General features: G+C 39.7%; 1 protein-coding gene across 5 annotated transcripts in view; it reads right to left on the reverse strand.

Annotated features, from left to right (window-relative positions):
* Nucleotides 1–606: 606 nt before the first annotated feature.
* acsl6 (acyl-CoA synthetase long chain family member 6) overlaps nucleotides 607–21,621 on the reverse strand; it is a 29,582-nt gene continuing 8,567 nt past the window's right edge. Inside the window, exons 2-22 of one of the 5 annotated variants that reach the window (XM_061750764.1) lie at nucleotides 18,890–18,924; nucleotides 18,586–18,806; nucleotides 17,587–17,701; nucleotides 17,417–17,481; nucleotides 16,524–16,625; nucleotides 15,714–15,813; nucleotides 14,978–15,156; nucleotides 13,892–13,924; nucleotides 13,045–13,096; nucleotides 12,263–12,336; nucleotides 12,097–12,174; nucleotides 10,920–11,054; nucleotides 9,491–9,625; nucleotides 9,138–9,233; nucleotides 8,142–8,214; nucleotides 6,676–6,764; nucleotides 5,106–5,222; nucleotides 4,892–5,035; nucleotides 4,716–4,817; nucleotides 4,565–4,636; nucleotides 607–1,639 (exon numbers count right to left, since the gene is read on the reverse strand). In XM_061750764.1, the coding sequence (XP_061606748.1) occupies nucleotides 1,499–1,639; nucleotides 4,565–4,636; nucleotides 4,716–4,817; nucleotides 4,892–5,035; nucleotides 5,106–5,222; nucleotides 6,676–6,764; nucleotides 8,142–8,214; nucleotides 9,138–9,233; nucleotides 9,491–9,625; nucleotides 10,920–11,054; nucleotides 12,097–12,174; nucleotides 12,263–12,336; nucleotides 13,045–13,096; nucleotides 13,892–13,924; nucleotides 14,978–15,156; nucleotides 15,714–15,813; nucleotides 16,524–16,625; nucleotides 17,417–17,481; nucleotides 17,587–17,701; nucleotides 18,586–18,789 (2,106 nt within the window). In that variant the 5' untranslated portion in view covers nucleotides 18,790–18,806; nucleotides 18,890–18,924 and the 3' untranslated portion in view covers nucleotides 607–1,498. Of the gene's footprint in view, nucleotides 1,640–4,564; nucleotides 4,637–4,715; nucleotides 4,818–4,891; nucleotides 5,036–5,105; nucleotides 5,223–6,675; nucleotides 6,765–8,141; nucleotides 8,215–9,137; nucleotides 9,234–9,490; nucleotides 9,626–10,919; nucleotides 11,055–12,096; nucleotides 12,175–12,262; nucleotides 12,337–13,044; nucleotides 13,097–13,891; nucleotides 13,925–14,977; nucleotides 15,157–15,713; nucleotides 15,814–16,523; nucleotides 16,626–17,416; nucleotides 17,482–17,586; nucleotides 17,702–18,585; nucleotides 18,925–21,621 lie in introns of all 5 variants that reach the window. The other 4 variants (XM_061750762.1, XM_061750761.1, XM_061750763.1 and 1 more) reach the window with 4 other exon arrangements.

The raw sequence follows: 21,621 nt of genomic DNA on the forward strand, positions 1-21,621 counted from the left end.
AGGGCTTCACAAAGCCCACAGTCGACGATTATAATCTTTTTTTTTTTTTTATCAGTTTCATATCTCTTAGGGCTCATTAATACATGTTCCACAGACTCCTCACATAAACCTGACTCATTTTTTTCCCTATCAACTTTCGAGTTTTAGTCAAACCACAGTGTCCAAATGTTAACCTTGTTAAAAAATGTTCCTCTTTCCTCTACCTACCCTATTAGCTTTAATATACATTTTAATCTTGTACAAAAGTCTTCCATTTCCTTCTCTATCCCTATCACATGCCATATTGGATTGATTTTACACCATATACAACTTTTGATCTCTGCTTAACTAATATTGACATATTATAATATTGTCATTTCTACTTTTTTTCCCTCCCCCTTTGCCAATGTACCCACGCTCTCATTCTGTTTAACCCCTTCGAGTGCCAGAACCCATTAAAAATGTGACTTGACTAAATAGTTTTTGCTACTCTTGTGATTGACGGAATAACTTTTATAGTTGACGCTGCCTCATATGACAGCGGTCCTTTTTAATTTTCACAGAATAAGTGTCACTAAAAAATGTGTAAAAAAAAAAAAGCCAAAGAAAACACTTGCGTACTTAATCTTTTAGATGTTCACCGACTTTAAGTCTCAGTTTAGTTTATTGTGACTTTAGTGGCATATTTTTTTCTTACAAAAATTGTGCAAAAAATTTCAATTCATACAATTTCCGATGCATTTTACTTTATAATCTGTAATTGCACATTATTCATTTTGATTTCCACATGAAAAAAACAAGCGGGACAGTGGTTTAAAATCATTCCAGAATGTTATTTTATTTCCTGCCCCCAGTCATCATCATTATTATTATTATTACAAGGATATGCTGCTGATTCGACTGCAGAAAAAAAGAGAGAAATAAATACATACAATTTGTCCCACTACACACACACGCAATGAAAAGAACAAAATGTAATAAAAATCCCATTTGAAACGCCGACTTGAGTCGTCAATAAATAAGCTTACATATATAGTGTAGCTGTCCTCGTGTATGTACATACATCATTCATGTTCACGCTTTGGGACAAGAATCAACCTTGAAAAGCTTCTACATTACTCGTGTGTGATAAAAAACAAAAACAAAAAACAAACAAACAAACAAAAAAACTTAATAAAAAGCTCTTGTTTAATTAAAAGTGAATGGTCGCTCTGTATTTTCCCTGCAGGGCAACTTCATGCACTGCCCCACCGAGTCCTCTTTGTTGTTTGTTTTGTGCAAACAAAACAAAACAAAACGGGTAGAGAAGAGTGAGGGGTGTGCGCCTTGAAATGACCGCCATTACTGGTAAGGCAGGAGGTAGCCTTGAGTGAACCTACAAAAAAAAATAAGTCCATGTCTTTGATGTTTAAATGAAACTAACTGCATGTTGAGGTCTATCTGGATGGACGGAGGGTGACTTGTTTTTTTGCTGCTTGTTCCCCCAATGTGCGTTGTTGTCGTTTGTGGACGTCTGCCCTCACATGGAGATGGCGCTGTAGAGCTGCTCGATCTTCTCTTTGAAGAACTCCCGCAGCTCGGGCCGCTTGGCCTTCAGCGTGGGTGTCAGCAGGCCGTTCTCAATGGAGAACATCTCACTGTGGATGTAAATGTTCTTCACCTGGTTTGAGACAATAGAAGAGGATGTAGTGAAGGTCTAAACGCAATTTGACACCGCTCGTGCTATGCTCGGAAACAATATACACTCAATGAAAGGTAACAAAACAAAACAAAAAAATGTGCATGTAAAGCATATATTCAGAATTGTGTTTGATGTTTACCTAAACGTGCAGTATGTTAGGTTCTTCAAACACTACATGTATGAAAGCATGTACGTTAGGGTCATCAAATTCTCTCTTGAATCATCTTATTGTTTCAGGAAAATACATCTACTAACTGTGTTTGATGTTTACGGGGAGGAAAACAAAATGTTCAGTTCCTCAAAGACTCAAAATTGTCTTCGATGTTTGCAAAAACATATGCATGCTCAGTTTGTAAAAGACTAAATCATCGAAGATGTTTACGAAAACATGTCACTTTGGTTTATCGAAGACTCAAAATTGTCTTTACTGTTTAAGAAACCACATAATCAAAAGACTCTAAATTTATCATCCTCAATTAGGAAAGTACGTGGACTAGGTTAATTTAATCCAAAACTCGAAAATGTCTTTGATGACAGAAAACCAACACATTTGTTCAGAGATGACTACAAATTGTCTTCAGCATTTACAAATTAATGTAGAATATATTGTGTACATCCAAGACTCAGGAATGTTTTTGATGTTTAGAAAAACACATACATTTGGTTCCTCAAAGACTCAAAATTGACTTTGATGTTTCCAAAAACATGTCCCTTTGTGATTTGAAAAACTCTATAAATTGTCTTCACTGGTTAGTAAAACACGGTGAGCTTCATCAAAAGACACAAAATCATCTTTAATGATTCTGAACATTACATGCAGCAGGTTAGGTTCATCAAAGACTCGGAATTGTCTGCAGGTTTTCAAACAATACAAACGTTCAGAGCATCAAAGACTTAACATTTTCTTCAGTGTTAAGGAAAACATATGCAGAATGTTATTACATCCAAGACTTTATTGTTTTTTATGTTTACAAAGACACGAACAGTATATTAGGTTTATCAAAGACTCCAAATTTTCTTTGACGTAGTATGTAGTCTCAGTTCTACATAGACGCAAATTTATCTACAATGTTAACGAAAACATGTACGTTTAGTTCATCAGAGATTCCAAAATGTTCTTAGATGTTGATATTTGAAAATACACACATTCATTTAATGAATGACTCGAAATTATCTCCATTGTTTTTGTTATGATGGGTTATCTTAAAATACTTGGAATTGCCTTTTTGTTCATGAAAACATGTTTGTTCAGTTTATCAAGCGCTTGAAATGGTCTTTGATGGTCGCAAAAACGTACATTAGGTTCATCGAAGACTCGAAATTATCTTCTATGTTTCCGAAAACAAGTTATAAATGAAGACAATTCTGAGTCACTGATTGTTAAATAAATAACTAAGTACATCCCCAATTCCAATGAAGTTGGGACGTTGTGTTAAACATAAATAAAAACTGAATACAATGATTTGCAAATCTTGTTCAACCTATATTTAATTGAATACACTACAAAGACAAGATATTTAATGTTCAAACTGATAAACTTGATTGTTTTTAGTAAATAATCATTAACTTAGAATTTTATGGCTGCAACACGTTCCAAAAGGAGCTTCCCTGAATTGCTCAGTCATTCACAAGCAAAGATGGGGTGAGGGTCACCTCTTTGTGAACAAGTGCGTGAGAAAATAGTCCAACAGTTTAAGGAAAATGTTCCTCAACGTACAATTGCAAGGAATTTAGGGATTTCATCATCTAGGGTCCATAATATCATCAAAAGTTTCAGAGAATCTGGAGAAATCACTGCATGTAAGCGGCAACGCCGAAAACCAACATTGAATGCCTGTGACCTTCGATCCCTCAGGCGTCACTGCATCAAAAACAGACATCAATGTGTAAAGGATATCACCACATGGGCTCATGAATACTTCAGAAAATCAATGTCAGTAAATACAGTTCGGCGCTACATCCGTAAGTGCAACTTGAAACTCTACTATGCAAAGCAAAAGCCATTTATCAACAACACCCAGAAAAGCCGCCGGCTTCACTGGGCCCGAGCTCATCTAAGATGGACTGATGCAAAGTGGAAAAGTGTTCTGTGGTACGACGAGTCCACATTTCAAATAGTTTTTGGAAATTGTGGACGTTGTGCCCTCCGGGCCAAAGAGGAAAAGAACCATCCGGACTGTTATGGACGCAAAGTTCAGAAGCCAGCATCTGTGTTGGTATGGGGCTGTGTTAGTGCCAATGGCATGGGTAACTTACACATCTGTGAAGGCACCATTAATGCTGAAAGGTACATACAGGTTTTGGAGAAACATATGCTGCCATCCAAGCAACGTCTTTTTCATGGACGCCGCTGCTTATTTCAGCAAGACAATGCCAAACCACATTCTGCACGTGTTACAACAGTGTGGCTTCGTAGTAAAAGAGTGCGGGTACTGGACTGGCCTGCCTGCAGTACAGACCTGCCTCCCATTGAAAATGTGTGGCGCATTATGAAGCGTAAAATACGCCAACGGACACCCCGGACTGTTGAACAGCTGAAGCTGTACATCAAACAAGAATGGGAAAAAATTCCACCTTCAAAGCTTCAACAATTAGTGTCCTCAGTTCCCAAACGTTTATTGAGTGTTGTTAAAAGAAAAGGTGATGTAACACAGTGGTAAACATGACCCTGTCACAGCTTTTTTGGAACGTGTTGCAGCCATAAAATTCTAAGTCAATGATTATTTGCTAAAAACAATAAAGTTTATCAGTTTGAACATTAAATATCTCGTCTTTGTAGTGTATTCAATTAAATATAGGTTGAACATGATTTGCCAATTATTGTATTCTGTTTTTATTTATGTTTAACACAACGTCCAAACTTCATTGGAATTGGGGTTGTATAAAAAAATACTTCTTAGTCACCTGCTCAAATGAGTGCAAAGAGCTGGCCTTGCCCAGACGCACCAGATCCTCAAGGATGGCCTTCTTAAGTTCCTAATAACACAAGCATTAGAGTATTTGAGGTCCCCCAAAAAATGGTACCTTGCTGTTTGTCTAAAATTGCGCCACCTACAGTGTTTTTACAAAGGTCCTTGTAGGTGCCTAAGATGCCTTTCTTCTTGGCCCACATGGGCATGACTTCCGTGTCGGGCACAACAATCCCCACCAGGCAGGACTGCACACAGGGACCATGAAGATGATAACAAAAAGTGAGTGGGGACCATAAATGAGGTGAAGCAGTAAACTGACCTGAAGGCTGTCTCCGTGCACGTAGAGCTGGGCCACAGGCTCGCTCCGGATGTAAATGTTCTCGATCTTCTCGGGGGAGATGTACTCGCCCTGCGCCAGCTTGAAGATGTGCTTCTTCCTGTCCACGATCTTCAACGTGCCGTTCTGCAAAAAAGGACAAGCGCGATCAATCGACTATAAATCGGTCACAACGGTGTCAATTTACTTGACGTACGGGCAGCCATTTGCCGATGTCGCCGGTGTGCAGCCAGCCGTCCGGGTCCAGCGTCTCGGCGGTCCTCTCGGGGTCTTTGAGGTAGCCCATAAATACGTTTGGTCCCTTCACACAAACCTGACCATTGGAATAGCGTCAAATACAAACAATACAGAACTCATTTTATTAGTAGATTTTTTTTATTATTTCTTGTACCTTTAAAAAAAAAAAAAAAAAAAAAAAGCTTTTTGAAGACTTGCAGTGAAAAAATAAGTGTTGTACGTATGTACTTTGAATACACACAATTATCGACGCAAACACATACATGAGTTTCCTCGTAGACTTGATACGATGAAAAACATGCGTATTAAGTAAAGACTAAAAAATATCTACATTAGGTTCATCAAAGACTCAAAATCATTTATGATAGGTACGAAAACACGTATGTTAGTTTTGGAAAACACAAAATTATTGTCATTAAATACAACCCCAATTCCAATGAAGTTGGGATGTTGTGTTCAACATAAATAAAAACAGAAAACAATGATTTGCAAATCATGTTCAACCTATATTTAATTGAATGCACAACAAAGACAAGATATTTAATGTTCAAACTGATCAACTTTACTGCTTTTAGCAAATAATCATTAACTAGAATTTTATAGCTGCAACACGTAATTCCTTGCAATTGTACGTGGAGGAACATTGTCCTTAAACTGTTGGACTATTTTCTCACGCACTTGTTCACAAAGAGGTGAACCTCGCCCCATCTTTGCTTGTGAATGACTGAGCAAGCCAGGGAAGCTCCTTTTATACCCAATCATGGCACCCACCTGTTCCCAATTAGCCTGTTCACCTGTGGGAGTTTCCAAACAGGTGTTTGATGAGCATTCTTCAACGTTCTCAGTCTTTTTTGCCACCTGTCCCAGCTTTTTTGGAACGTGTTGCAGCCATAAAATTGTAAGTTAATGATTATTTGCTAAAAACAATAAGGTTTAACAGTTTGAACATTAAATATCTCGTCTTTGTAGTGTATTCAATTAAATATAGGTTGAACATGATTTGCTAATCATTGTATTCTGTTTTTATTTATGTTTAACACAACGTCTCACCTTCATTGGAATTGGGGTTGTACGAAAACAAGTTTCATGTTCATCAAAGAGTTTTACAAAAACGTACTTTACATGTAGGACTAAAAATTGTCTTTGATATTTATGAAAATGTACATTAGGTTCGTCAAAGACTAATTGAAGTTTACAAAAATACGTAGAGTAAGTTTGTCAAAGACTAAAATTATCTTTACTGTATATGAATACATGTACATTATGGTCATAAATCAGTCTAGATCACCTAACATATTTACAAAAACATGACAGACTGGAAAGGATCTACAAAAACTTGCACATTAGGTTAATTAAAGACCCAAAATAATTTACAAAGTTTACGAAAACAAATTTTTTGTTCGGCAAAGACTGATGAATGATCTGCAACGTTTACAAACGTACAAAAATGTCATCGGACTCGAAATCATGTCGGATGTTAACAAAAAGCACGTAGGTTGTGTTCATCTTCAGTGTTTTACACTTATTACCTCGCCCTCTCCCTTGGCGGCAAAGTAGTTCTTCTCGGGAACATCCACCAGTTTAATGAGGTTGCATGGCAGCGGTGCGCCGACATGACCTAAACATCAAAAACCAGAATAAAAAAAGACGTTCTGATATAGTTATTCTGCACTCTCGAGGCTTTTAACTCGGATATTCACATTGGAACTGCTACTGTAATATCAATACTGTACAGCAGGAGGTAATGCTGGACTACATTTGGCTACCGAGCTCAGCACGTATCTGATTCAGTCAGATTGTCAGTTACATGGCAGAGTGCAAACACGCGTGTTACTCCACGACTTGGATCCATATTATGAGAATATTTAAAGAAATGATGCAAATTTTGCAGTGATAATTTTCATCATAAAGGCGTGCAAAATCCTCTCGGACCCTCCCCACCCTGGTCACCAGCTCTTCCAGCTCCTTCCCTCAGGTAGGCGCTACCGATCAATGCAAACTAGAACTAGTAGACATTCCAACAGCTTCTTCCCTCTTGCAAATCAACTTCTTGAACAGCTAACTTACAATTCCATTACAACAAGCTGGCAATTTTTTGACTTGAGTTCGTTGTCACATTTCTGTATTATGTATTACTCGTGCACTCACTGTAGTTGTCTCGCCGTGCTGCACTATTTGCATATAGTGGCCACTCATGCCAGAGTAGCATCTGCTCCATTTGCACACTGATTGAGGAGTATCTGTAACATTTGCACAACCATTGTCCCAGATTATCGCAGTACTCGTCACTTTAAATCGCATACACTCCTTGAAGTCTCAGTGCCCTTTGCACAATGGTCATTGCACCGGACTATTGCGATATTAGCCATTCCAACTGAGGACTTTGCATCTTTTTGCACAATTGTTGTTTGTTGTTGTTTTTTGTCAATGTCTTTGTCTCCAAAGTGTTCTGTAAATTGACTGTCTGTTGTACTAGAGCGGCTCCAACTACCGGAGACAAATTCCTTGTGTGTTTTGGACATACTTGGCAATTCTGATTCTGATTCTTAGTCTGTATTTTATATATTTTTTTTAAATGTGTGAAACCACTGTTTTTAAAGCGATTGCAACTTGGAAGTAAGCGGCATTTATTAACGCGTAATTTTGTCACACAATAATAAACGTGAATCACTGAACACAGAGCAGTATAGTCTTTGTGAAGGCAGACTTTTTATGTATAAATCCTATTCTTCAGAAATGTGATTCTTTGTCTTTGTTCTTTGTCTGCGATTTTCATCGCCAATAAATTCATGCTTGAGTCATCATTGACATGTTGACGCCGTAATGTGGCCAGACCACTCTTTCCTTGTTTGGCAGTGTTTGTGACCTCATTCCAGCACTTGTTTATTATTTTCCCGACATCATCACCGCCAACTCGACACTTTTATTGCATCTTTACGACCTAATGGACTTTGGATAAGGATCGAGTCCCTTTGCATAACAGACTAGTGCTCACCTGGCGTCCAGTCGCCGGGCGTGGTGAAAGTGCAGCCGGCCGTGCACTCAGTCTGCCCGTAGGCCTCGTACACCTGCAGGAGGAAGCAGGGGTCAGTCTTGTAGTGTATTGTGAACACTAATGAACTTCTTTTTACACTTACGCAAAATGACCGTGGAGCAGGTTATTATTAGAGGCCGAAACACTATCGGAAGCACTGACCTACATTTACAACCTAAAATTTTGGTTGTAATGTTCATGAAACAATTGTTAGATTTTAGGTCTGTATTAATTGATTCCCAACAGCATTTTTCTAGGCTGCGCTGCTCCCAATATATGTATGTGGATGTTGGACTATTTTGTCCAATCAAATTTCAGCCTTTTGTGTTGCCATGTCAATCTAATCTGGCCAGGGCCTTCAGATTCAGTAATGCTGGCCAATGCGAAGCTAAACGATATTAGCATTGGAACTGTTTCTTAACCAATCAGATTTCAAAGTATCCTCACAGGTACAGACGGCTGGCAGCATTTTCCCTTACGCAGATTGGTCGATCAGAGCAAAACTTGTTACAGCCAACTTCGACTAGCAAAACACACCTATAGTGATCTGCATTCATGAGTACATTTAACAATCATCAACTTGGGTGAGTATGATGTCTTTTATTGAATTTTGTAATGCCTATTGTCATGTTATTAGATCAATATTGATTGTGAAGTGCTGCGATTGGCTGGCAACCAGTTCAGGGTGTACCCCGCCTCCTGCCCGATGATAGCTGGGATAGGCTCCAGCACTCCCGCGACCCTTGTGAGGATAAGCGGCTCAGAAAATGGATGGATGGATGATTGTGAAGTGCTCCAGATGACGTACAGTTATGTGCTGTTGTGTTTTATTTTAGGCCATATCGCCCATCCCTTAGTTTTCGTCACACTTTTTCAACTGTATATTCTATGGTTTTCATCACACTTTACATACAGTGTGTATATAAGTGTGCGCGTGTGTGTGTATTTGTGAGAGACCTGGCATCCTAAAGCTGCTCTGAGGAACCCCAGCACAGTGGGCGATGTGGGAGCTGCCCCTGTTATGATCATCCTCAGCCTCCCACCCAGGCTGGCCTGTAACACACATACACACGCACACGCGCGCGCACACACACACACACACACACACACACACGCACAAAGGTTAGATTCACATCTGACAATGAACTTCTGACAGAGATTGACAGCAACCGACATCAACAGTTTATCTGCAGGATCGCCTCGAACCTTTTGTTATCTTCGTGCTCGTTGACGCATGCAGAAAGACGTTTGGCAAGTTTTTTGTTTTTGAAGTCAGTGAAGAAGTGTTTTAAAACAAACTAAAGTGCTACCTGAATCTTGCTGAAGAAGATTTTGTCCCAGACGCTGTTGCTGCGAATGATGCCGCTACTGACTTCGGCGCCTTTTCTCTTGGCGGCAAAGTTGAGGAGGCAGCGCTTCAATGGACTGTTGGCCTGGCTGAAGATCTGCAGACCAACACAGAAACATCTCGTTTAACCTAGGGCTGGGCAACTGGGACTTAAGATAACATTTGATCATGTTTTGTTCATTTTCTTTTATTTATTATTATTTTTTTAAAACATCTGATTTCTGATTCGAGTCTCTCTTTTTTTGGGTCTCCTTTGGTCATAGAATTCTGGCATCTGCTTTATTTCTCCTGATACCAATCAAGCTTTTAAAGTACGTTTTTTCTAAGCCTGAATTGCATCAGTACTGACTTGCATCAACTTCCACAGAAATTAGTTATTCCTCACAATATCTAGGTTTACCTACTGATATCCTGCTATATTGCACATTTTTTATTTAACAATATTTGCTTGAAAAATATTTACAATCTAGTGTATTCAAATAATCATGTGTAATCATGCAATTACAGTGTGTGGGAGGGGTATTTTTAGACAAACTCCCAAATTATATTTTGTAGTTTTTTTTAATTCCATTATTATTATGCATTTTCTATACATTTTATGCTTGCTTTTTTTTGTATGCGTTAAATATATTTACATTGTCTTTAAAAGTGTGTTTTAATGAGTTTAAATGTCTTTAAAGTGTGTGGGAGTGGTATTTTAAGGCTTAAAGTGGATAAAATATATTTTTTATAGGGTCTCTATTTCTCAGGTGTGTCTGTAATCTACTGTAACTCCTGCGATGAACGGGGAAATCACTCGAATGTGAAAATAAGTGCTTATTGGAAAAAAAGTCCCTTTAGTCAAAACATTTATTCACAAACAACGCTTAATTAAATACCATTTTAAAATGCTGAGCAATTTAAAATCGTAAAATGAACCATCAAACTGCATGACTCTATCTAAGAGTGTGAGTAATGTTACATCCCCTCCAGCTCTGTCATGCTCTTACAGGTGAGGCAACCGGCTAAATATTCGGAAGCAAATGCCTCAGGTCAAACGTTTCCAACATGTGGCTAAATCACGGCTTTTGAGGGCACCATGTATTTGCTTTGGTTTCAGAGCCATTGAGTCCGTGATTTCCTTCCACACGGCTCCTTTCTTGTCATACGCAAAGCAACGCGAAAATGAGTCCGCTCTTGTTGTCTTTTTCTTAGCAGGAATTAAAAAATGTGACCAGTGCTTTCATCATTTATTTTGAAAAATAGCCAATAGAAGAGTCAAAACAGTCACTAATTATAGTGATCAAATCTTTAACTGGCACCCATCGCCCAACCCTAGTTCAAGCATTATTGTTTTTTTTTTTTGTTTTTTTTTTAAACCCGGTCAAATGGGCCGGGAGTCTCGAACGCACCTTATCGTACATGCGGTTGAGCAGGCGGGGCACCACGGGGAAAATGGTGGGCCGGAGGGTCTTCATATCGTCGGGGAGCTGGCGGATGTCGCCCTGGTAGAAGCCGATGCGCCCGCCGTGGCAGTAGACCACAGACTGGGAAACGCAACACAACAGATCAACGCTCATGAATGCTGGTTAGCCTGTGTGGCTGTGGCCTTTTCCATCGTATGCTTGATGGAGGCTATGTGGTTGTTTGAAAGACATAGTGTAATTCTCTTTGTTTTGTGGTTAGTTTGACACTAAACTCCAACAGGTAGTGGCAATCAACCGCTTGAAGCCTCTTTTTTGAAGAATATTTGTGAATTATATCAGCCAAACTGCTAGCTTGTTGTGAAGTGAGTGGAGCTTCCTGACGCCATACACCACTCGTGTCTCAAGTTTGGGCTCGCAAGTCAAAGCAAAAACCTTGTAAGTCAGGTCACTTGTAGCTCGAGGCACCACAGTACATGTTGTTGATTGCAGTCGTTAAAAAGAACAAAATTTGACCATGGATGTGGTTTTCACGATTGTCTATTGATGATTGCAAAAAAACACACGCACACACACAAACACACACACACACGCGCACACACACACAGAACTATTCAGGCATTTTACTTAGCTGAGAATGACATTTCTCTTCCTCAGGCCAAAGCCACACATGTGGAAAGCGCCCATATATGGACTTCCATCAACCCACTGTTGCCAGGCGGAAGTTCAGTAGGTGGGGGCTTAGGAAGACAACAAGGCGCCATAATAGGACCACTTCCTGATTGTGTGTGAGGTCGTCTGAGGACACGACTGAAGCGCCACCCTCTTGAGACAGCGGAAGTGTGTGTGTGTGTGTCTGTGTGCATGCATGGACACATGCCTGTGTGTGGCAACTTTGCGGGGATGGTAGGTACTTTCTATGAGGGGCCATCAGGGACAAAATTACCAATCACACACACACACAACTGTAACGATCTCACACACATTACTTAAATTCATATTTCAGTAATGGGTCCAGTCACTTTGGCATTGCTTCTGTTATAAATAGGCCTTCGTTATCAGGCTCTTGGAAAATGAAAGTTAGGAACGGTTGGAAATGGGCCGCTGACTGGCTGACTCATAAAAACATAACAGCCACAGATACAAACGCATCCATCCTGCTTACCTCGATAAGCCTCTCGAACATGTGAGCCAGCGGCAGGAAGGAAATGAGGCAGTCGTCTTGGTTGGGGAAAATCACTTTCTACAAAAGAAGAAGAAGAAAAGGAATCAGAAAGAGCCATGAGAATAGTTGAAAAGATTCAATAAATCCTGTTGACTTGTTGACTCACATCGGTCACTTTGAGGAAGCCCGAGAAATCGGCCACCACGTTCCCATGGGTGAGCATCACTCCCTTTGGGTTTCCTGAGAGGGATGGGTAAGAGAAGTAGGTCAAGACACTTCATTAGGTACACCTGCACAAGTTCATGACAGCCCATACAGGAGCTGTATCAATATCAATGTACATAATTTTACTGTTCAACTGATCATTTACATATTTAAATTTATTTACATATATATTAATTTAATGTAATTGATCCTTTTATTGATCATTTATCTTTTACATTTAGCATTTATATATTTTATGACTCTATGTTTCTACTGGCTAAAGCTATGCGGTCGTCCGCATAGAACCATTACGCTAAAGTTATGCGACTAACATGAGACCCTAGTTACTATCTGTGGTTCTGGATAAAGCTATGTGGTCGTCCCCTAACGTTATGCTACAAATCTGAGGCCTATTTACTTTTGTGGATAAAGATATGTGGTCGCCTGCATATAACCAAATTCCTATTATTATGCTACTAACCTGAGATCTAGTCTATCAGTGATCGAGCCGTGGTCGTCTGTTAACGTTACCCTGCTGATCTGAGGCCTCGTTACTTTCTGTGGCTTAAGCTGCTGTATGTGGTAATGGGCAGCGAACCAAAACAGTCATTCCAAACTGTGGCATTGTAAGACATTCCATTTGGTTGAGGGCAAAGTTTAAAATAATTGTAGCTATTATTTTGATTGTTGTTTTATCATTCCCATGTCATGGTTTGTAGCAGAACTGTGGTGGTTGTTGATCACCTGTGGTTCCACTGGTGAAGCACACGATCGAAAGGTCGTCCGGTGAGGGCGGCTGTGCGGAGAAAAACAATTACGCCATCATTTCATATTCATAATTGCATCATCATCAACATACTAATGAAATCATATAAGATGTTTGATAAGGGAAATGTGTGTTTCTAAACCACCACAGGACAATCTTTCCTTGTGAATATATATATACATGAAGGGGAAAAAGGTTAATTACATTTTTGCCAATGTTCTGACAAAAAATACAAGTCTCAATTTAAAAAAATGTTCTGTACAAAAAAAAAAGAAAATGTTCGGCAAAAACTAAAATGAAAAGAGTTCTGCAAGAAAAGTAAAACAAAATCTGCAAAAAAGTTCCCAAAAATTAATTCAAAAAATAAAATGAAAAAGGTTATAAATTATTTTTAAGACAAAAAAAGGAAAATAAAAATGTTTAAAAATAAAATTTGAGTGTTATTTGGGAAACAAAACGGAAAACAAATGTGCAAAAAATTAAATAAAAATTGTTCTAAAAACAAGTCTGCAGTTTTGTAAATGATAAGTAAAAATGGTGTAAAAACGGTAAATAAGAATCTCTGCAAAAAAATAAGACAATATGAATTCTGCACAAATTTAAATGGAAAAACACAAATGCCTGTGTCACAAAATTAAAAGATAAAAAAAATAAAGAAATAAGAAATTGTTAAACTGATGTTGGGATCTCAATAAACAAACATAATACATAATAAATGTTGAGACTTAAAACAAACTGTGTTCTACTCGTGTATTTTAACTCATTAGATTGTGTACCTCATGAAGTGGCAAGCGAGGCGAAAAACATACAGTTGTTGGTACTTACTAAAGGTTTCCGATGGTAATCTCTGCCCAGCGCCTGAGTAACAGATGAGCACATATTTATTTTTAACCTGTTTTTTTTTGTGTAAATCGTTTTGCAGACACGCATGTGAGAAGCGACAGACTAGTTTGTCGTGTTTTGACAAAGCCGATGATGCAGTAACTGTGGAACCACAGAAATGCTATTGTTTACATAGCATGAGGCGTTTTTTATTATGCAAATAGACTGGACGCCATCATTCTTTATCCAACAAACTTACAACATGCGTGTCGAGCTGTGGAAAAAATGTGTTTAACTAAGGTTTGACAAATGCTAACATGGCTAAGTTTGTTTACCACAATCACATTCCACTCATCACAATACAGTTTGACAAATGCTAACGTTGCTCAGCTTTCTGTTTGTTTACATTACCAATCAATGATCACAATACTGTTTAACAAATGTTAAGGTTGCCAAGCTTCACATTGTCCTCAGCACAATAAAGTTTGACAAATGCTAATGCTGCCAAGTCTCCTTACGTCAAGCAAACCTGACTGTTCATAATAAGTTCTGACAAAAGCTAACATTTCTAAGCGTTCACGTTGTCCTGAACGCAGTAAAGCTTGACAAATGGCAACGTTGCTAAAATTGTTACTTCAATCAAACTCGGCTCATCACTCTAAGGTTTGACAAATGCTAACGGTGCTAATCATTCACTTTGTTGACATTATCTTACATCAATTAAACCCGACTTAGCACAATAAGGTTTGACATATACTAATGTTGCTAACTGTTGTCCTGATCACAATAAAGTTTGGCATATGCTAATGCTACTAAGTTTGTTTCCTTCAATCAAACGCGTCTCATTGCAATAATAGTCGACAAATGCTAACGTTGCTAAGTTTGTTTGCCTCCATCAAACTTGATTCATCACAATAATGCTAGAAAAAATGCTAACGTGCCTAAATGTTCACTTTGTCTGTTCACCATCAAGTTTGACAAATGGTAAGATGCTAAGTGTTCATTTACATTAACATACGCCCCAACTCAACTGACCACTGCATGTTCTGACAAATACAAATGTTGCTAATCGTAGCGGCCGTGCAGCACCTCCACTTCCTGCATGGCCTGCACGTGGACCCCACAGCCGTGTCCACGCTCCACCAGGGCAGAATCCAGAACATCCATGAGGACGATGCGGCGCAGGGCCGGTGTCTCCGCACGTTCCACATTAGCTAGCAACACCTGTGCCTTCTCTACCTTGTCACAGATGACCGTGGAGATGTCAGCTGCAGGGACACAAATGACAGGCCAACGTTTTTTTCATTGTGAAGAAGTCCAAAGTCTCACAATCAAAAATCTGTTTGCAATAAATCATATTGACCGATACCTCATATTAAAGCTTGTGACCTGTGCTTCTTAGATCTACAAATATTTGTCAACATATCTTCATGGGATAACGCAATGACCAAAAGTAGTCTTTTTCTTTGTCAAAATGTCCAAACTCTTACCATCAAAAATTTATTCTCAACAAACAATATTGACTCATACCTCATATTAAAGCTTGTGACCAGTGCTTTCATCATTTATTTTGTTAACATGTCCTCATGTAATGATGCAATGGCCAAAAGTTGCCTTCTACTTTGCGTAAAAAGGTCCAACTTCTCACTGTCAAAAATCAGTTTTTGACAAACTGCATCCAATCATACCTCATATTTAGGCTCAGTGCTTCCCGGGTCTATAATTTTATTGTCAGTAAATCATAATCCTGTGTACATCTGCTCCTGTCCAGTTAGAGGACAGCCTCGACATGCTACGATAGCGCGGAGGCTGACGATTGTCTTACCCGTGTTGATGATGAAGCGTATGGCATCAGGACCCAGCGTGTCGTAGAGGGGCACCACCACCATGGAATATGTGTAGCACGCTAGCTCCGAGATTATCCACTGCAATACAAATAATAATAGTTTCCTGCAGTTGAATACTTTGTTGTCATGAAAAATGCTAACATGCTAAAGGGAGTTTGTTTATAGTAGCTTCCGTCAATCAAATGTTATTGATCACATTTAAATTGGACAAAGGCTAACATTATTAAGTGTTCCCTTTGTTTACATGTTCTTATTCGAACAAACCAAACTGATCACAATCAAGTTTGACAAATGCTCATATGCTAACGGCTGTTTCTGTATAAGCGGACCAGTCAAACTTGATTGATGAGTAGTTTGACGATTACACGTTTGACAAATTCTAATACAAAGACAACAAGAAATGCTAACACTGCTGTTCATTTTTTTTTTATTATAAAAAAGCATTTCGATTTGTTAAAATGAGTATAAATACTATCATTGCTAAGCGTTTGGTTAGCATACATAAAAATCAAACTTTACTGATTATAATAAAGTCTGACAAATCCTAACATTGCTTGTGGATGTTATGACATGAGCTTATGCCACCATTTTGTGTTTTTGGTGTTCTTCATGTACTATTTGTTGTTTAGTTTAGTGTTTGAGATTTTATTTTGCCCAGACAGGTGGGGCACTTTACATCTTGTTTCAATGAAAATAAACCTGTTCTATTCTATTCGTAAACGGCAATATCTCGGCTTTAGGAGGCATTAGAAAAAGTTGTGGGGGGTAGTGTTGGAGGGGAGGATAACCTCAGGCCGGTTCTGAGCAAAGACTCCGATGAACTGGTCTGGACTGGCCTTGCAGCCCTGGTACAACAGGCCCGATCCCAGATGCTCAGCCCGGGACGTCACCTGCGGGACCAAAACAGAATGGAAATACGGCAATACAAAGGAATGTGTCATACCACCCCCCACCCCCCACACACACACACACACACACACAAACGTTGAGATGACATATTAAGATCACAAGTTCACTGTTACATCACTCACTTCTCGTGCGGCTTCAGTCTGACTAGAAGTCACGTGACTTCTGTTGAGGAAACCTCGATGTGCTCGACAGGATTTTTCCACTAGCAGCCAGAGTGTAGCATTATTGTGTTTAACTCATTCACTGCCAGCCTTCCCAGTTAACATAGATATTTGACTTCTAAAGCCGTCAATGGCAGTGAATGTGTTAAACATTCAGGATGGGACAGCTACAAGGTTCGAATTTGGTAGCAGTTGTCAAAATCTGGAGGACAAGTTTGTCTTTAAAAGGACTCTTGAAATGGCCAGATGGCTAAAATGTACGCTTTAAAACCAAAATGGCAGACTTCCTGCATTTTGTCAGGCATGGCTTCTTGAGACTTACATGCCGACCAAACTTCATGCTGCTAAGTGAAACTCGCTTAAAGGGCTGAGTTAAAAAAAAAAAAAACTTTTCGCATTTCATGGCAAGTCATCAATATTGGCTGGCATACTTTGCCCATACACAATAACAAAAACTAAACTCTTTCGCGAGTAAGCGTTGCCCATATGCCTAATGTATGAACTTCATATTTGATAGCAATCCGAAAAAAAAGATCTCTTGGAAAAGTTCGTCTTTAACCGAACCCTGGAAATGTCCGCTTCAAAACCAAAACGTCAGACTTGCATCTCACCTCTTTGTAGGACATCCACTTGTAAGGCTGATTGGGGAGTCGCGAGCCCAGGCAAGGCCCATCACCTGTGACGGAAGAGACGACAGCTATGTCACCGCGGCAACCAAACCACAACATCGATTGCATCGATTTGGGGGATTGGTCGTTTTGAGAGACCTATCCCCGTGTACCTGATATATGGAGGCCTCGCTGGAAGACCTCGTACATTGTCCTAGCGTCGTCATGGTAATGTGTTAGCAGCTTGGAATGGTCGCACATCATGGACCTGCGACCCCCGCCTTCGTGCTTCATGAAAGCACACACAAAAGACAGATGACAACCACTTTTTTGACGTCAAAAATTATTTTGCACCAAAAAAACATGTCGACTTGGATGTCATATTAAAGGTCTAGCTGAGTACAACCGAGGCCTGAAATTGGTTATTAATATGTCATAATATGATGATGCAATGACCCAAATGATCTTTTTTCAATCAAAAATCTGTTCGCAACATACATCGACTTATACGTCATATTAAAGACTTTGATGGCTGCTTTCCAGATATGCAACGATTTTGTCAATGTCTCCTCATATGATGACATTCTGACCAAAAGTTGTCTTTTTCATTGCAATAATGTCCAAAAGAAACAATTTGCAGCAAACCATCGGGTCATATCTCATATCAAAGCTCTTGACCTGTCCTTTTTTAATCATTTCGTCAATATATCCTCTTATGATGAGGATATGTTCCAATGTCCAAAATCTGTCGAAAAAAAATCGATTTCCAGCAAACCACACTAACCCATACCTCATATTAAAGCTCGTGACCAGTGCTTTCCAAATCAACAATTACATTTGTCAATATCTGTTCTTGTTGTGATGGAATGATCAAAATATGTCTTTTTGGTGCAAAAATATCAATAATTTCACAATCAAAAATGTATTTTCAACAAACCATATCAAATCATACCTCCTATTAAAGCTCTTGAGTGCTTTTCAGATATGAAATTGTTTTTCAATAAGTCCTCATACGATGGCTCAATGGTAAAAATGTGCTTTTTGTACTCAAGCTAAAAAAATTATCCAACCACATCAACTCATAGCTCGTAGTTAAGCTTGTGATCAATGCTTTCTAGATCAGTAATATTTTTGTCAATAAGTCTCAATCTTATGTACGTCTTGAGTCTTACCGGCACTTCCTCGGACTGATGCAGGAGGCTGCATGGCGGTTTGATAGGACGAGGCCTCGTGGCCAACCAGTACGCCAGCACTGCAGCGAGGGCGCCGATGCCCACCAACGTGGAGGTAGGCAGCGAGCTGAAGAAGCGGCCCAGATCGTCCATGTCTGGCACCCTCAGGCCGCTCAGCATCTCCTGGGCCTGCATCTTCTCCATCAGCGTCGAACTCAGCTCTGTGGGACGACAGGTAAAGCATCAACATCACTTACGTTCGGCGTCGACTGAGGCTGCGGGAAATCATGTTCAGTTGTGTTGCCTTCAGTGTCAGCAGCAATATTTTGTGTTCACCATCTAGGAAAATGTCAAAAAAGGTAGCACTGTGTTATGTTCAATGTCCAGCCGCGCATCGATGTGTTAACAGTGTTCAAAAGAGCAGCATAGTGTTGTGTTCAGGGTCCAGGACACCGTATCATGTTCCACTCTGTCTAACAAATTTGCATTGTTCAGTGTTGAAGCTGTCAGCATTATGTTGCTCACATGGAAGCACTGAGCTTTTTTACGTGGCTGTAGTAGTGTTGCATTCAGTGTCTCAGGAAGAAGCAATATATTGCGTTCAGGGTCCAATGCAACATTTTGTACATATGGCAGTATGGTGTGTTCTGAGCATAGTGTTACGTTCAATACCAAAAAAAGAAATAAATAAAATAGCAGCATCGTGTTGCATTCAATGTCTGACAAATGAGCATTGTGTTGTGTTGTTGTCCTACATAGGACAATTTTGTTGTTTTCAGTAACCAAGGAAACAGCACAGTGTTGCATTCAGGGTCTACTTGAAAGCAGTGTGTTACGTTCAATGTCTGCGGTGATGACAGAGCTCGAATGGATTAATCAGCGTTGGAGAACAGGGACAAGCAAAGGGGTAAAAGCTGGCCGCCAAATCTAAATATAGACCCGCTTCATAACCTACTGCAGGCATGCACACACACACACGCACACACACACACACACACACACACACACACAATAATGACACTCTCCATTCGTTGTGACAACGATCTCCCACTTGGTGTCTTTTTAAAGCAACAATGAAATGCTTCCATGAAGCTGAAACTGCTGACTAAACAGAACAAATAAACATTTTGCTGCAAGCTGAGTGACAAAGTGCGCTCAGTGCAGCAGACATGAACAACAACTACAGAATATTGATAATGTACTGGAACCTGTACAGCAGACGTATCTGAAATGAAACATTACATTTACGGCCTTGTTTTGCATTTACCAACAAATCAACATTAACACAATGTTGAATCAGAGTCCAATACTGTGTTGCATTCAAAGTCCAATAAAGGAGTGTTGCCTTTATTTCCAAAGAAGCAGCACTGTGTTGCTCTCAGGTCTTCTGGGAAACATAATGTTGTGATCAGGATTGTTCTGTCGTTCTGTGTTCAGTGTGCTAGGAAAAACGTCTGACGGCGTTCGCAGTCTCTCAAGGACCATCATGTTGTGTTCAAGATCGAAAACAAAGAAGCACCATGTTGTGTTCAGGGTCTACTGGGAAGCAAGGAGCTGCGCATTGATCATCATGTTGTGTTCATGGTCTAAAACGAAGCAACATTGTGTCGCGTTCAGTTGCAAGGCACGGCACTGTGTTCAGCATGAAAAGAATCAGCATCGTGTCGTGTTCACTGTCTATCAGGCAGCATCATGTTGTGTTCGGGTCCAAAACAAAACAGCATCGTGTTGCATTCAGTGTCTACTGGGAGTATTGGACATAGTGTAAAGAAGGAGCAGCATTGTGTTGCATTCAATTTAAAATGGAAAAACACGTGTGGTATTCAGTCTCCCAGGAAGCAGCATCGTGTTGCATTCAGTGTCAGCTGGGAAGGATTGTGTTACGTTTGTATCGAACAAATTATGTTGCATTCAATGTCTATCAGGCAGCTTCATGTTGCGTTCAGGTAAAAAAAAAAAAAAAAAAAAAGAGCATGTCTTGTACTATTTGGGGTTTACTCAGCTGTTGTGTGTCTGGTGTAAGTGTCCTGTAGTAACTTCGTTGGCTCCCTGGAGTGACGCGCAGAGGTTGTGGAGTTCTTGAACGTCCCCCGCTACAAGTTTGTTGCTCCAGCTGGGGCCACGGTACCAACGCAACATCAGCGGCCTCTCAGAAGTATTCAAAATAGTTCCTAATGAGAGGTCTCTGGGATTCATCCACATTTTTCCTCATAGAAATAAAACATCATTGTATTACGTTCAATGTACATTAAATCAGCATCGTTGTCCTACACAGGAGCAATTTGTTGCATTTGGGGTCTACTTATTGCGTTCGTTCAGTGTTTAAGGAAGCAGCACAGTGTTGCGTTCAGGATGTACTTGGAAGCACATGCTGTGTTCAAGGACTGCTTGGCACACTGAGTTGCGTTCGGTGGCCAAAGAAGCAGCCCTGTGTTGCGTTCATGGACTACTTGGTAAGACAGTGTTGCGTTCAGTGACTATTTGGTAGCACAGTGTTGTGTTCAGGGTCTACTTGATAGCACAGTGTTTCATTCATGGGCTAAAAGGTAGCCCTGTGTTGCATTCATTGTCCAAAGAAGCAGAAAAGTGTTATGTTCAGTGCACAAGCAAGCAGCAGTGTTGCATTCAAAGTCAACCTGGTAGCACTGGGTTGTGTTCATTGTCCAAGGAAACAGCACAGTGTTGCAATCAGGGTCTCATTGTAAGCACAGTGTTGCGTTCAGGGCCTACTTGGAAGTATTGGGGTGAGTTCAGTGGCCAAAGAGGCAGCACAGTGTTGTATTCAGGGACTTCAGTGTTACAACCCCAATTCCAATGAAGTTGGGACGTTGTGTTAAACATAAATAAAAACAGAAAACAATGATTTGCAAATCATGTTCAACCTATATTTAATTGAATACACTACAAAGACAAGATATTTAATGTTCAAACTGATAAACTTGATTGTTTTTAGCAAATAATCATTAACTTACAATTTTATGGCTGCAACACGTTCCAAAAAAGCTGGGACAGGTGGCAAAAAAAGACTGAGAAAGT

The sequence above is a fragment of the Phyllopteryx taeniolatus genome, chromosome 17 (genome assembly GCF_024500385.1).
Source record: "Phyllopteryx taeniolatus isolate TA_2022b chromosome 17, UOR_Ptae_1.2, whole genome shotgun sequence".
Lineage (NCBI taxonomy): Eukaryota > Metazoa > Chordata > Actinopteri > Syngnathiformes > Syngnathidae > Phyllopteryx > Phyllopteryx taeniolatus.